Here is a 17,198-nt window from a genome sequence, read left to right as displayed (position 1 = left end):
AATGCTGGACGAATTCAGCAGGCCAGGCAGCATCTGTGAAAAAGGGCTCGTTCTCCCAATCTGCGTCAGGTCTCATCAGTGTACAGGAGGCCACACTGGGAGTACCAGACACAGTATATGACCCTAACAGACTCACAGGTGAAGTGTCACCTTGCCTGGAAGGACAGTTTGGGGCCCTGAATGATAGTAAGGCAGGAGGTGTGGGGGCAAGTGTAGCACTTGTTCTGCTTGCAAGGAAAAGTGCCAGAAGGGTCAGTGGGTAGGGACGAATGGAGAAGGGAGTTGCGTAAGGAGCGATCCCTGTGGAAAACAGAAAGTGGGGCGGGGGGGGGGAGTGAAGAAAATGCTTGGTGCTGGGATCCTGTTGGAGATGGTGGAAGTTACGGAGAATTACGTGCTGGATGCGGAGGCTGGGTGGGGTTGTAGGTGAGGGCAAGAGGTTGGGTGGCAGGAGGATGGGATGAGAGTTGACGTGTGTGAAATGAAAGAGATGTGGTTGAGGGCAGCATTGATGGTGGAGGAAGGGAAGCCCCTTTCTTTGAAGAAGGAGGATATGTCCTTCATTTTGGGATGAAAAGGCTCATCCTGAGAACAGATGCAGCAGAGATGGAGGAATTGAGAGAAGGGGATGGCATTTTTACAAGTAACAGGATGGAAAGTGGTATAGTCCAGGTAGCTGTGAGACTCTGTAGATTTATAATAGGCATCAGTAGATAAACTGTCTCCAGAGACAGAAACAGAGAGATCAAGAAGGGGGAGGGAGGTGTTAGAAATGGATCAGGTAAATTTAAGGGCAAGATGGAAGCTGGAGGCAAAGTAGATGAAGTCGACGAGTTCTGCATGGGCACAAGAAGCATCACCAAATCAGTTGTCGATGTAGTGTAGAAAAGTGGAAGACGCTACCGTGTAGTCTTGGAACACAGACTGTTCCACGTAGCAGACAAAAAGTTAGCCATAGCTGGGACCCATGCATGTGCCCATGGCTACATCTTTTGTTTAATGGAATTGGGAGGAGCCAGAAGAGAAATTATTATGAGTGAGGATGAGTTCCGCTAGATGGAAGAGAGTGGTGGTGGAGGGGAACTGATTGTGTCTGATATCCAGAAAGAACCAGAGACCTTTAAGGCTTTCCTGGTAGGGGACTGAGGTATATGGGGACTGGACACCCACAGTAAAAATAAGATGATAGGGACCAGGGAACTTGAAATCATTGAAAAGATCCAGAACGCGTGAAGTGTCACGGATGTAGATCGGAAGGGACTGTACGCTTGCCTCGCCTGCTGAGTTCCACCAGCATTTTGTGTGTGTTGCTTGGATTTCCAGCATCTGTAGATTTTCACTTGTTTGTGAATGATCGGCTAACTTGATTTGGTATTGATATAATGGATTTTTCTAATTGCTTTATTATTGCACATGTACTGATATACAGTGAAATGCATTGGTTTGCATTAACAACCTAAGAAAGTGCTCGGGCAGCCCACAGTTGTCACCCTGCGTCGTTCCTGCACCACAATGGTCAACAGAACAACAGCAGTAACAAAACAATAACAGCAAAACAACTTCTTCCCACTCACTCACCCACAACACATACGCAGTCCTCCAAACCCAGGACAGGACACCTCCAGGCCTCTAGTCTCTAGAGGATTTGTGCAGATATTGGGCCTTCGACTTCCCGGTGGACTTGCAGACCCAGAGCTTCGGTCCTGGGCCACTCAGACAGCTCATTCCATAGATAAGTACACTCTTGTACAAAAGGAAAATAGAATTCAAAATATAGTTATAGTTGAACTGAAATTGCAGTGCAAGTAGACAGATCATGTAAAGATCAATGAGTTAAATTTAGATAAAGAGCTGACAGTGTGGCTGGGGTGAAAATAAATGATGTTGAAAGTTTAAGCAAATCCACTGATAGAAAAGTTGTGAGTGGTGGTAAAAATCTTCTGAGGTGTATATATTTCAATGCTAGGAGTATTGCGCGGAAGGCGGATGAGTTGAGGGCGTGGATTGACATGTGGAATTATGATGTCGTAGCAATTAGTGAAACTTGGCTACAGGAGGGGCAGGACTAATATTCCAGGGTTCCGATGTTTCAGATGTGATCGAGGCAGAGGAATGAAAGGTGGGGGAGTAGCATTGCTTGTTAGGGAAAATATTACAGCAGTGCTCAGGCAGGACAGATTAGAGGGCTTGTCTACTGAGTCCTTATGGGTGGAGCTGAGAAACAGGAAAGGTATGGCCACGTTAGTGGGATTGTATTACAGACCACCCAATAGTCAACGAGACTTGGAAGAGCAAATCTGCAGAGAGATAGCAGGCAACTGCAGGAAACATAAAGTTGTGGTGGTAGGGGATTTTAATTTTCCATACATTGATTGGGACTCCCATACTGTTAGGGGTCTAGATGGTTTAGAGTTTGTAAAATGTGTTCAGGAAAGTTTTCTAAATCAATATATAGAGGGACCAACTAGAGGGGATGCAATATTGGATCTCCTGTTAGGTAACGAATTAGGGCAAGTGACAGAAGTCTGTGTAGGGGAGCACTTTGGTTCCAGTGATCATAACACCATTAGTTTCAATTTGATCATGGACAAGGATAGATCTGGTCCTAGGGTTGAGGTTCTGAACTGGAAGAAGGCCAAATTTGAAGAAATGAGAAAGGATCTAAAAAGCGTGGATTGGGACAGGTTGTTCTCTGGCAAAGATGTGATTGGTAGGTGGGAAGCCTTCAAAGGGGAAATTTTGAGAGTGCAGAGTTTGTATGTTCCTGTCAGAATTAAAGGCAAATTGAATAGGAATAAGGAACCTTGGTTCTCAAGGGACATTGCAACTCTGATAAAGAAGAAGAGGGAGTTGTATGAAATGTATAGGAAACAGGGGGTAAATCAGGTGCTTGAGGAGTATAAGAAGTGCAAGAAAATACTTAAGAAAGAAATCAGGAGGGCAAAAAGAAGACATGAGGTTGCCTTGGCAGTCAAAGTGAAGGATAATCCAAAGAGTTTTTACAAGTATATTAAGAGCAAAAGGATTGTAAGGGATAAAATTGGTCCTCTTGAAGACCAGAGTGGTCGGCTTTGTGCGGAACCAAAGGAAATGGGGGAGATCTTAAATAGGTTTTTTGCGTCTGTATTTACTAAGGAAGCTGGCATGAAATCTATAGAATTGAGGGAATCAAGTAATGAGACCATGGAAACTGTACAGATTGAAAAGGAGGAGGTGCTTGCTGTCTTGAGGAAAATTAAAGTGGATAAATCCCCGGGTCCTGACAGAGTGTTCCCTCGGACCTTGAAGGAGACTAGTGTTGAAATTGCGGGGGCCCTAGCAGAAATATTTAAAATGTCGCTGTCTACGGGTGAAGTGCCGGAGGATTGGAGAATGGCTCATGTTGTTCCGTTGTTTAAAAAAGGATCGAAAAGTAATCCGGGAGATTATAGGCCGGTGAGTTTAACGTCAGTAGTAGGTAAGTTATTGGAGGGAGTACTAAGAGACAGAATCTACAAGCATTTGGATAGACAGGGGCTTATTAGGGAGAGTCAACATGGCTTTGTGTGTGGTAGGTCATGTTTGACCAATCTGTTGGAGTTTTTCGAGGAGGTTACCAGGAAAGTGGATGAAGGGAAGGCAGTGGATATTGTCTACATGGACTTCAGTAAGGCCTTTGACAAGGTCCTGCATGGGAGGTTAGTTAGGAAAATTCAGTCGCTAGGTATACATGGAGAGGTGGTAAATTGGATTAGACATTGGCTCGATGGAAGAAGCCAGAGAGTGGTGGTAGAGAATTGCTTCTCTGAGTGGAGGCCTGTGACTAGTGGTGTGCCACAGGGATCAGTGCTGGGTCCTGTGACGAGAATACACATAAATTAAGATGTTTGCTGGCCTGGGCTAGCACCAGTGGCATCAGCAGTTGGTCTGCCACTTGTCCTCAGGGGGAGGGAGAGATAAGGAACACAATGAAGCAGCATTTGGAGATGTTAATGAAGGAGCCATCAGTCTGGGTATTGTCAAGATCGGCTCCCCCTTTGAACCCTGAACTGTTTGAAGTGATGGACAGGCAATTTGGAGATGTGTAATGAAGGGACGGGAGAGAGAGCTGTCTAGAGCGGCTCCCCCTTTGAACCCTGAACTGTCTGAAGTGATGGACAGGCGATACCCCAGCAGGGGGATAAAAAGGGAGAGGTTCACTAAGGCAAGACACCCACGACACCCGAGGTAACGAGACCCTGGAAGCGGTGCGCCTCTCACAAGTCGGTGGGAAGTACCGGGCCATAAATGTACAGGGTGGAAAGGTACGATCAGCGGGAACCCGGTGTGTGTCCACCCTTGCTTGGGTGCCGGGTTCACTGCAGAGTATTGACCGCATCTGGAGGAGGGGTCACAGTCGGTGACCTCAGGTGACATCACAAAGGACTCGCCCGAAAGCTGCTTGTGAGCAATATCGCAGGTCTGTGTGTGGAAGCCGTTTCGAATGATCATTCGTTCTTGTTCTCTCTCCTTCCCCCCACATTGTCCATCGCCATGGCAACGATTACTGCGAACTGAACTAAATTGAACTGGACTTTGTGTCACTTTGAAATTCTAGACAACGATAGAGCTTGATTGATCCTGTTATCTTAATTCTGTGCACAGGTGTGTTTATCATTGCTGAACTGTTGCATTTATTATCCTTTCAATTACTGTGTTGCTTGTTTCTTTAATAAAACTTTCTTAGATCTAGTAATCCAGACTCCAACTGAGTGATCCATTTCTGCTGGTTTGGCAACCCAGTTATGGGGTACGTAACAGTCCATTGTTATTTGTCATCTATATCAATGATCTGGATGATGATGTGGTAAATTGGATCAGCAAGTTTGCTGATGATACAAAGATTGGAGGTGTAGTAGACAGTGAGGAAGGTTTTCAGAGCCTGCAGAGGGACTTGGACCATCTGGAAAAATGGGCTGGAAAAATGACAGATGGAGTTTAATACTGACAAGTGTGAGGTATTGCACGTTGGAAGGACAAACCAACATAGAACATACAGGGTTAATGGTAAGGCACTGAGGAGTGCAGTGGAACAGAGGGATCTGGGAATACAGATACAAAATTCCCTAAAAGTGTCATCACAGGTAGATAGGGTCGTAAAGAGAGCTTTTGGTACATTGGCCTTTATTAATTGAAGTATTGAGTATAAGAGCTGGAATGTTATGATGAGGTTGTATAAGGCATAGGTAAGGCCGAATCTGGAGTATTGTGTTCAGTTTTGGTCACCAAATTACAGGAAGGATATAAATAAGGTTGAAAGAGTGCAGAGAAGATTTACAAGGATGTTGCCGGGACTTGAGAAACTCAGTTACAGAGAAAGGTTGAATAGGTTAGGACTTTATTCCCTGGAGCGTAGAAGAATGAGGGGAGATTTGATAGAGGTATATAAAATTATGATGGGTATAGATAGAGTGAATGCAAGCAGGCTTTTTCCACTGAGGCAAGGGGAGAAAAAAAACAGAGGACATGGGTTAAGGGTGAGGGGGGAAAAGTTTAAAGGGAACATTAGGGGGGGCTTCTTCACACAGAGAGTGGTGGGAGTATGGAATGAGCTGCCAGACGAGGTGATAAATGCGGGTCCTTTTTTAATATCAAAGAATAAATTGGACAGATACATGGATAGGAGGTGTATGGAGGGATATGGTCCGTGTGCAGGTCAGTGGGACTAGGCAGAAAATGGTTCGGCACAGCCAAGAAGGACCAAAGGGCCTGTTTCTGTGCTGTAGTTTCTATGGTTCTATGGTTCATTGTACAAGAACTCCATTTAAGAGTCTTGTAACAGCTGTCCGTCAGCATGGTGGTAAGTATTCTCAAACCTTAGAATCTTCTACCTGATGGAAGGAGTGAAGAAGAGATACTTGGGTGGGAGGCCTTCTTGATGATGTTACTATTTTTACAAGGCAGCAGGATTCGAATGGAGGGAAGGCTGCTTTCCATATACACTGGGTTGGGTTGCATTCACAGCTCTCTGCTATTTTTGTTTTTGCATCCTTGGGCAAAGCAGTTGCCATATCAAGTTGTTGTGCCTCTGGATTGGTATGATGCTGTTCAAAAAAACTGGCAGAATTCTTTTGACATGCGCTTCAGGATACTGTTCTCGTATCTTCAGTGGAAGATGGTACTGCTGCCCCTGTAGTTTCTGCTCCTGCACTAGAATTTCGGACCATATTTTGTACCAATTGAGAAATGTGAACCTGGCTGTATTCATGCTACACAGAGACAATTTTACATTAAATCTACATCTAATGTAATGCTGGTGCCTTTCTGAAACTGAATGTTCAACTCTCAATTTGTAGCAAATGCTGTAAAGCAGAGAACACTTCATTGGATGTCCTTGGTACTGGGTAGCAATGCTTTTTAGTGGAATTATCATCCAGTGCCTTTCATAAATAATTTTTTCTTTTTAAATTTCCAGACTTGCCAGATACTCCCGTTGACTTGGTGATCAATTGCCTCGACTGCCATGAGAACCCATATCTTCGCGAGCAACCATGGTACAGAGCAGCCGTTGAATGGGCCAACCAGAATCGGGCCCCAGTGCTGAGTATAGACCCGCCTGATGGTGAATTGGAACACGTCATTGATGCCAAGTGGTCTTTAGCTCTCGGCTTGCCTCTGCCTCTAGGGGAAAGTGCTGGCCGCCTATATCTCTGTGATATTGGAATACCAAAGAAGGTTTTCCAGGAGGTGGGAATCTCCTACCATTCACCTTTTGGCTGCAAGTTTGTCATACCTTTGCACTTGGCATAATCATGGCTCTGTGCAGAAGAAGAAGAAAGTGCAGGTGGTAAAATATTCCCGCAACTGGCAGAGGGAAGTGCATGGTGAAGAGTTTGAAGCCTTAATGGACAACTGACTTGGGTTTAAATGATCTCAATGTTACAGTGAGTTATTTTTTTTAATGCAGGGAAAGCAGTGTCCTGTTGCAACTTGTGCAATACCACATTCCATTAAGGGATGGTTGTGCTCAAGGCGGTTATAGCTTTGCAGTTGAACCATGTCCGTATGCAAGTTACTGTGTTTTTTTTATTGAGAAAACAGTGCATAGTACTCTTCATAGCATTTCTGAATTTGTTAAGTGTATGAAAGGGCACCAACAGTGAGATTGTCTGTTGAATAGCCCCACTACTTGTTACTTTCGTGGGGAGAATTGCCATTTTAAGCTTGAGCAGATTTAAAAATTGGTAGGTATTCATTAGGAAAGATAAATAATGGCATTTGCAGTTTTCTTTGCACCATTCAGATGTGGTAGAATAATTTGTTTGTCAATAACAAACAGGTAATGGCTTAAAGTAATTACTTAAAATGCAGCTAATGTCTTTTAGATTTATTTGGGAGAAAGTATCAATTACATGTTCTATTGCTGTCTTGGGAATACACAAATAGCATTATCTTGTGTAGTGCAGATTAGGAAATGTCTTCAGTGAAATGGTTTTCAGCAGTAGTTGCTGTTCCAATCATTCCCAGCTATGGATTGCCATTTGGAATGGAGCCCTGAATAGTACCAACTCTATTTCTCTAGTGGTTGCATGTTAAACCTATCGGGTATGAAATGGCTTTAAGCATAGTAGGCCGTTATAGTAAGGTGGATCTGAAAAATGATTTTGAATGTGATCCAAGCTACAAAATAGTCCTGCATGCGCCTAGGTTGACAGGTGTCAGTTTAATGATTGTACTACATTTGAGGGAAGGATAGGGCTCTGTTTTTGCCAAGTTAAGTGTTTGTGCGCAATTATAATGGAGGAGGAGATAGCAGGGAATCGGTTTGGTAGATGCTGTGTAATAATTACAAGTATTTTCAGTATCAGGGTGTTTTATGTCTGGGAGCAAGCCAAATTCCCAGCAAATGTAGCTGATGGGAGGAAAGAGGACAAAGTGAGGCTGTTTCCAATGTTAAACTAAGTTATAAAACATAGGAGACCCTAAAATAGAGTTCAAAATGTACACAAAGCTAGAGCCAGCCATAAAAACAATCCTTCAATGTGTCCATAATCCAATGAAATATTTCAAATAACTTTATTTTTTTGGCTTGGTTAGAGTAGTAGAGAGAATGGTGGTATTATAAATGAAGACTTTAAAAGGTACACGACAGTGGATCAAAAGTTTTTGTTTCTACTCAAGCTGTGTGTGCCTAAAAGTATTTCAATGCGTCATGCTACTTGCATTCTAGCTACATGGGGTTCCAAGTGTTGTGTGCTCATTAAGTGAAAAGGTAGACAATTTTGTTATTTATGCTAGCTATCGGAATTGCACACAATCCAATCATTGAAAGCACATTTTTTTTTTTGTGTGGATCAGCTTGTTGTTTCTCACCCCTCAATTTGTACTCCCATCACAGGTTTTGCTTGGACAATCGTAACCTGTTCTCTATAAATTTGGGAAATAGAGGAAGAGAGGTAACTTCTGAGAATCGTTTCTGAATGATTATGACAAATACTGAACAACAGTCAAACTCAGAAATGCAACTTGAATGGCAGAGCCATCAATGGCATTACGTTTTTCTTCAGAGACAAATATAGTCTCAGCATTAATACTGACATGGCCCTTAAAGTGAGGGTACTTTGGTTTCCCCTCAAGTCCTAGGTGGCAAAAGTTTGCTAATATTGCATGTATTAATATTTCTAGAAACTGATGAAGATGTTCTGACTTTAACTTGCCAAACTGTTCAAAAGGTCTCTTTAAATAATTTCCCGTTGGGATGCCTATGTTTGCATGATATAGCCCTCATATTATTGATCGAAATCAGAGAACAATGTTGATAATTACTTTTCGTAGGTCAGAGGACCTTGGATGTTCGTACAAAGTAGTAATATTTAGAACCAGGTTAACTATTGATGCAGAAGTATTTCTTACTCCTTGTGTGCTTCCTGTCTCCTGAAGGTACAATGGTCAAAGGATTGGAAGGGTTCAGCAAGCAGCATAAAATGCGCAGTCACAAAGTATCTGTTTACCAAGATGATTCTTAAGTTGATAGTTACTTCTGATGGGTAGGGTACCATGGCAGGCAGCATGGGAGCTGAAATAATACATGTCCTTAATTTTATGATGTTTGGTTTCAATCTTTGTTATTAGAATGTTAAGATTTAAGATCTTGGTATCATTTTATCCTTAAGGGGCTAACACAGTTGTTGCAGTTTTGCTCGTGTTGTGAATACCAGGATCACCACCAGTGAACATGTCTCTTACAACCAGAAGTGCAATATTTCAATGTAGAACCTGGTTTAATGTTTGATTTTAATTCAACTCACCTTGGTCTTTTTTTTCCATTTAAGTCAATACTACTGCAACAATATACCTCTTTCTAAGCCTCACGTTTGCCGGCTGTCCACCATAATCAAAAGCTGTTGAGATATCATAATTGAGTACAATAGTGAATTTTTTTTTATTGGGTATATTATAGGTTTTTTTTGTAGCAGTGAGGGATTGCTGCATTTAATGGACTAATACCTGTATAAAATTCAATTTGACATAGAAACAAACACAAAGGCTACTTTTACCAATGTAACTGATTTTGGGGTGGGGGGGAAGGAACATTGACTTTTGATACATAAACTGGGGAAAAAAGCTGTATAAATCTGCTTAAAGGCCTTTCAAAAGCACTTTGGCATTACACCTGTAGAAAGTCGGGATCAAACATTGTCAACAGTGCTGAATATGTACTTCCAATGAAGCAAATGCATAATTCCATTGGGATGGAGCTTTTGTGTGCGAGGACTTTGATTTTGGAAGTATAGCTAGCAGGAATCCTTAACACTTAAGTCCTATTTTTAAGAAAGTATCTCATTGTTTGGCTTAATTTTCTTTGTACAGATTATTTTGTACCAATGCCTACGTAAATTTTCTGCACCATGACTATCAGAAAGCTGGTGTAGTAGTGGAGTGCCAATTTCTTTTCAAGAAGAAGCCAGATTCATTGACAGGTTGCTTCAAGAATGACTGCAATGATATTATTGCCTCAATGTGCTCAGTTGCTTGTTCAGTGATGAGCCATATTTAAGTATCCTGGTGCTTTTGGAAAAATGTGATGTTCTGTCAAATATTCCACCATGTACTTCAGATAACACTTCAATCTGTAGTTACAGCACCACTATTTCCTTTGTTTTCTGCACCAGAAGGCTATTACACGCTTGAGCACAGTGTACACTTGACCTGGGACAAATTCTGATTTCTCAGCACTGTTGGAGGTCTTTAACAAGTTCCAGAAGTACTGATTCAGAAAAGGAGGAAGGACTTGGCCTTGATTAGTCCTCACTTGTTTTTTTTTTAATAAATAGCTATGGGTATAGATCTTGTATTTAATGGCAGCACTGATTTGAATAGGCAGGGGGTAGGTAAGTCCTATCTTCCACAAAATTTTTAAGTGGTGTATTCTGTCAACTTTGGTGGGAGGTGGTAGACAACTTGATTATCTCTGTAGTTCCTTATACTACCATTGGACAGGTGATCCATGTCAAAGTCCTTACTATGGAAAGTTCTAAAACTTCAACTGAAATCTGGAGGATGATACTAGACAATTGTAAACCTCCCAGGCAATACAGGCAGATCTGATCAATTTTGACTGCCTTTGCCATTTATTGTGGGAGAGCCTGAAGAAGAAAAAGACAAGCTTTACACATCCATCACCTTCCAGTGACCTTATTTGCTTCGGCTGTTGTACAAATACAGATTTAGACCTGGATTTTGCAGATGGCAAAACATTTGCAGGCTCTCAGGAAAAATAAATAGCAGCTTGAAGAATCGCAGAAATAATTTGCCCAAGTTGGGGAGAGAATTGAGGATGTAAAAGTGCTTGGAAGTAAGTTGCTACCTTGCCTTTAAAAACCTGCAAACTTTACAAGTGCATGCAGTTTCCTGTCTTCAAAAACTCTCTCAGCTTTGAGAGGGAAAGCTGCTATCAATATTTTGTCCAGAGCAAAGTGAAATCACTTTAAGCTCTTAACTGCATGAATGAAAGGATCAAAGTTAGTGTTAACAATACTGAAATGTTTCTCTACGAAGTTTAACCTGGTTGCTACAGGTTATGAAACCGTTCCTTTAGTATTTCAGAACTAAGATTCAGTGCTCCTTAGTTATGTTTACATGCATTACAGCTAATACACTGTACTGCCAATAACGTATTTCTCAAAGGAGAATGCCCACCTCCCTTCCTTCAGTAGACAATTGTGAACGTTTAGTGGAAGCTCCCATCCATGCTTCGGGCGCATGATTTAAATATTGAATATTTAAATATTAAATACTGCAGCAATGTTTAAATATTGAGCTGTGATGTGTGTGCATGAACTGCCAGTGCTACTTCACCCTCTCCCTCTTCTGTTTTGTATTGCTGTCGTCAGCGGCTGTTAAAACATCTGTTTATTAGAAGGTAATTATTTAACTGAGTATCAGCTGTCATATAAAGACATTGAGTAAGTTTAGATAATAAGTGGAGCAGGTCACTTATAAGTTGGTTTAAAATGTTGAAGTTAGCTAGCTTGTTGCATCAGGCTCCAGCACATACTGTACCTCTCCATCACTTCAATTTTAAAGGCTGGGCATTTAACTCCAGAATCAGAACTGATGTCATTCTTGGGCTGTAGTAGTCTATTGCAGTTATAATGATACTACTTCATAAGTAATTGTGACTCAGATGTTTTGTGGATTTGTTGCTTTTGATGACTAACATTTTTAAAAGTGTGTTAAATTGAGGAAAAAAATGTCCAAATATGCTCTTGTTTTCTGGAAGAAATGTGATTTCTTTTTGATGCCACCAGAGAAAGTGCTCAATAAAACTGGGAGTTTTCCGGTGGTTGGTCTCGTATTCCTCTTGATGTGCTGCTTGGTGTGGTTCCTGGTGCAGTAAGAAATAAAAGCAAGGAAGTTAGGATGCTCGAAATAAAAAATGAATAGCCACTTAATTGGAATGTTACAAACAAGTCCAAAGCTTACTAAAAAGCCAATCAATTTCTCTTAATTATATTTGTCAAGGAGCTCTCCTCATCTTCGGAGAGAAGAAAACCCTTGGGTTTTCCTTTGATTTATGGATGTGATGAAACTGTAGGAACTCCCAGAGAGAGTTAACCATTGTCCTCTTGACTAGCTTGATTGGAGTTTTACTGGCAATTGATGATTTAGCAGTTCTTTGTTTTTTTTTGTGGGGAGGGAGATAAACAGCTTCGGTATTGCCTTACACTCAGTAGCCACTTTATTAGATACCTCCTGTACCTAAAGGGGCCACTGAGAGTATGTTCATAGTCTCCTGCTGTTGCCCATCCACTTCAAGGTTCAACATGATGTGCATTCAGTGATGCTCTTCTGCACACCACTGTTGTAACGTGTTATTTAAGTTACTATTGCCTTCCTGTCAGCTTGAACCAGTCTGGCCATTCTTCTCTGACCTCGCTCATAAATAAAACGTTTTTGCCCTCAGAACACTGGATGTTTTCTGTAAACTCTAGAGATTGTTGTACATGAAAATCCCAGGAGAACAGCAGTTTCTTAGATACTCAGATCGCCTTGTCAGGCACCAACAATCATTCCATAGTCAACGTCACTTAGATCTCATTTCTTCCTCATTCTGATATTTGGTGTTAACAACTAAAGCTCTTGACTGCATGCTTTTAATGCATTCAGTTGCTGCCACATGATTGGCTGATTAGATATTTGCATTAGCAACCAGGTGTACCTAATAAAGTGGCATCTGAGCATATTTCAAACAGAATCAGGTTTATTATCACCGGCATGTGTCGTGAAATTTGTTAGCAGCAGTTCGATACTATACATAATATAGAAGAAGAAGAAGAAATAAATAAATTTACAGTATACATATAATGAATAGATTAAAATCATGCAAAAACAGAAATAATATGTATTTAAAAAGTGAGGTAGTGTTCACGAGCTCAGTGTCCATTTAGGAGTCAAATGGCAGAGAGGAAGAAGCTGTTCCTGAATTGCTGAATGTGTGCCTTCAGGCTTCTGTACCTCCTACTTGATGGTAACAGTGAGAAAAAGGCATGCCCTGGGTGCTGGGGGTTCTTAATGATGGATGCTGCCTTTCTGAGACACTGCTCGTTGAAGATGTCTTGTGTACTTTGTAAATTAGTACCTAAGATGGAGCCGACTAAATTTATGATCCTCTGCAGCTTCTTTCACTCCTGTGCAGTAGCCCCCCAACAGACAGTGATGCAGCCTGTCAGACTGCTCCCCACAGTACATCTGTAGAAGTTTTGAGTGTTTTTGCTTGCCAGTTCTTGAAATACATGGCTGAATCTACCAATTCAGTGGCCGTAAAAGAGTCAAACTTGCATGAGTTGAGGGACCTGACCCAACCAAAATTGCAGAGTTTTCTTCTCTCCAGAACAATAATGATTTAAAGACAGTTAAATCAGCCTTGAAATGGGATTCCAACCTTCCTCAAATTAATTTTACAGTTCTTTAGATGCTATTAAAATAACATAACTACTGTATAACCATTCCTTGCCAATTGTTCTGCATGCACCTCCATCCCACGCTGAATGACTTTATTAGTTTAATTCTTCCATTTTTATCCTGCTTCGCATTTTTAAAAAAACTTGCAAGACAAGAAAGGGTGCAGAAAAGATTCACAAGAATACTACTGGAACTGGAGAACTTGAGTTATAAGGAGAGACTGGATAGGCCAGAACTTTTTTCCTGGATAGTAGGAAGCTGAGGGTGACCTTACAGTGGTATATAAAGTCATGAGGGGCATAAATAAAGGTGGATTGTCACAGTCCTTTTCCCAGGAAAAAGAAGTCTGAAACTAAATGGCATGCAATTAAGATGAGAGGAGAAAGATTTAAATGGAATCTGAGGGGTAGCTTTTACATATGGAGGGCAGTGGGTATGTGGAATGAGCTGCCAGATGAAGTTGTAGAGTTGTGTACAATACAAAGTTTAAATTATTTGCATAGGTACATGAATAGGAAAGGTTTAGAGGAAAATGGGCCCAAAGGCAAGCAAATGAGACTAGATCAGATAAGGCAACTTGGCTGGCATGGATAAGATGTATCAAAGGGCCTGGTTCCATGCCGGGCACTGTGCTAATCAATTCAATTGGTGCATGTGTTAACTGAGTTCCACATTCTCTTCGCTGTCAGGGTTTAGAAAAAAATGCTCCCTTGTTTCTTTTGGATTTATTTGAGAATATTTTCTAAAATTATCTCTGCATTGTTCTTCCTGAAGAATGAGAATATTCAGGGTACACAGCCTGTAAAGTTGTAATTTGATTTGGGTTGAGAGAACAATATTTATGGCTTTCCTTGCTTGCTGTGAATAAATATAATGTTTTGGTTTGAAACGATGATCAAAACATCCCTTCAGGTGCCAAAAGCATTCCAATATTTATGACCAGTGAATGAAACAGACTCCAGGTATTAATCTAGGAATGATTTTTCCAGGTAAGTGTTAACTATTGAAGTTATATAGTTCAGAAGCACAGGTCTGTTTGGGAAAGTGAAAATATTGTTATAAAGAGGTCATTTTGGGCTGGGAGGGGATTGGGAAGCAGCAGAGAGTTGTACCAGGGTTGGCCAGTTTAGTTATGAAGGGAGACTGAACTGTTTTATTTGGAAGATGTGCTGGGAGTGGTGATCGTGGAAATGATCATCAGATTTAAAAGGTACTACTTGGAGGTCACAAGGTTGTTGACTGAGCAATTATCAGAATCAAGTTTAATATCATTTACAAATGTTGTGAAATTTGTTGCAGCAGCACAGTGCAATATATTAAAAATACAATAAGAAATATTAAAAATTAAATTCCAGTAAGTAGTGCAAAAAGGGAGCAAAGTCATGAGGCAGTGTTCATGGGTTGGTTTATTGTTCAGAAATCTTATTGCAGAGAGGAAGAAGTTGTTCCTAAAATATTGTGTGTGTCTTCTGGACCTGCTGTCTGATGGTTGTAATAAAAAGAAGGCATGTCCTTGGTGATGAGTCTTTGATGATTGCCATCTTTTTGAGGCATCGCCTTTAGAAGGTTTAGTCGATGCTGGGGAGGTTAGTGCCCAGGATAGAGCTGGATGACTATAAAACCCTCTGCAATATTTTGTGATCCTGTGCAGTGGCTCCTCCATACCAGGTGCTGATGCAACCAGTCAGAATGCTGTCCATGGTATGCCAGCTGACATGCACCCAGAGGTTTCTTTGGTGCTCCTTTCTTAATCCATATTCAGCTAAATTACTTGAATATTCACTGTTCAACCAGCAGATGGCAGTAGCTTCTTTATAATGCGAAGCTCATCGGACAAATCTGGCTGTAATGATAGTGTAGCCACAAGACTGCAGATGCTGGAAATTTGGAGCAACGCACTAAGGTGCTGGAGGAATTCAGAGGCTGGGCAGCATCTATGAAGATAGATGGACAAATCCTTTTTAAATCTTTTTTTTAATTTTTCAAAATTACAAACTCAATAACAAAGTTGGTACACAGAGATTGGAAAAATGTTCATCAACATAGATAAAATGAATTTTAAGTAACACAGATATAAAAGACTTCCAAACTCATAATGAGTTTAAACATTAAAAAAGAAATAAAAAGAAAAAATATATATAAACAAAAAAAACCCCAAAAGAAAAAAAACCCAAGAAAAAAAAACAAAACAGGGCTAGACCAGCAGCTTATATCGAACATGTTCAACAATGTCATTAACTCCGCTCCTCTCCTCATATAATTTAAGTTTAGAAAAAAGATTCGGAAAAGTCAGATTACATCATATGAAAATGTTGCATAAAAGGTTTTCAAGTTGCTTCAAATTTAACCAAGAAATCCTATAGTTGTGTAGGAGGGGAGGGTTAGATTGATTGTGGAATAGGTGGGCACATTATTGGTCAAAAGACCTGTACTGTACTGTTCTATGTTCTAACTTTCCAGATGGAAGGTCAGTACCTGAAATATTGATTGACTATTTCCCTCCATAGATGCTGCCTGACCAAACTTCCTGCACCACCTTTATTTGTTGCTGTAAATGTTAGTGTGTTCCAAGTAACCAGTTCTTCTATCCATCTGAAGAAGAATGACAAGATTTGATATGACTGCATCTCTACTTTAGTTCCATGCCTTTTACCTCTAGACTTGGCCACCCTGCCTCAGTCCTCTCAAAATTTGATTTCACCCAAAATTCTACTGGCTGTGACCAAAAGCACATCAAGTCCTTCTCATCCATCACACAAGCTTTGTGAATTTCAAGTTTCTACTATCTGTGGTGGTCTTTTCTTTCCTCTGACCTGCATTCTGTCTTATAATTGTCCATGTTTCTGATATCTTCATGTACACTTAATGGCTACTTTAGAAGATACACCTGTGCACCTTGTTTATGCAAATATTTAATTAGTCAATCTTGCTGCAGTAACTAAAAGTATAAAAGCATGCAGACATGGTCAGGAGGTTCATTTGTTTTTCGGACCAAACATTAACAATGTGATCGAAGTGAGTTTGACAGTGGAATAGTTGTTGGTGCCAAACAGAGTGGTTTGAGCATCTCAGAAACTGCTGAACCCCTGGGAATTTCATGCACAACAGTCTCTAGAGTGTACAGAAAACTGTGTGATAAACAAAAAGCATCCAGTGAGCAGCAGTTCTGTGCGCAAAAATGCCTTGTTAATGAGAGAGGTCAGAGGAGAATGGCCAGACTGGTTCAAACTGACAAGAAGGTGACAGTAACTCAAAAAACCTTGCGTTACAGCAGTGGTGTGCAGAAGAGCATCACTGAACAAACAACACGTCCAACCTTGAAGTGGATAGCCTAAAGCAACAGAAGATCACAAACATAGGCTGAGTGGCCACTACATTAGGTACAGGAGGAATCTGATAAAATGGCGACCACCGAGTGTATAATTGCTGCCATGACATATCTTTAAAAATCTCCATCCGAATCTTCATTTTAAAATGATTCATAAAATGTAATACTTTGAGCAACACACATCAAAGTTGCTGGTGAACGCAGCAGGCCAGGCAGCATCTCTAGGAAGAGGTACAGTCGATGTTTCGGGCCAAGACCCTTCGTCAGGACTAACTGAAAGAAGAGTGAGTAAGAGATTTGAAAGTGGGAGGGGGAGGGGGAGATCTGAAATGATAGGAGAAGACAGGAAGAGGAGGGATGGAGCCAAGAGCTGGACAGGTGATTGGCAAAAGGGATATGAGAGGATCATGGGACAGGAGGCCCAGGGAGAAAGACGGGGGGGGGGGGA

General features: G+C 41.1%; 1 protein-coding gene across 3 annotated transcripts in view; it reads left to right on the top strand.

Moving 5' to 3' along the window:
• edc3 (enhancer of mRNA decapping 3 homolog (S. cerevisiae)) overlaps positions 1 to 16,954 on the top strand; it is a 152,912-nt gene extending 135,958 nt beyond the window's left edge. For all 3 annotated transcript variants that reach the window (XM_072282734.1, XM_072282736.1, XM_072282735.1), the window contains exon 7: positions 6,434 to 16,954. In XM_072282734.1, the coding sequence (XP_072138835.1) occupies positions 6,434 to 6,768 (335 nt within the window). In that variant the 3' untranslated portion in view covers positions 6,769 to 16,954. The remainder of the gene's footprint in view (positions 1 to 6,433) is intronic.
• Positions 16,955 to 17,198: the final 244 nt, after the last annotated feature.

The sequence above is a fragment of the Mobula birostris genome, chromosome 18 (assembly GCF_030028105.1).
Source record: "Mobula birostris isolate sMobBir1 chromosome 18, sMobBir1.hap1, whole genome shotgun sequence".
NCBI classification, from domain to species: domain Eukaryota; kingdom Metazoa; phylum Chordata; class Chondrichthyes; order Myliobatiformes; family Myliobatidae; genus Mobula; species Mobula birostris.
Note: the sequence above shows the minus strand (reverse complement) of the source record. Positions and strands in the feature narration are given on the sequence as shown.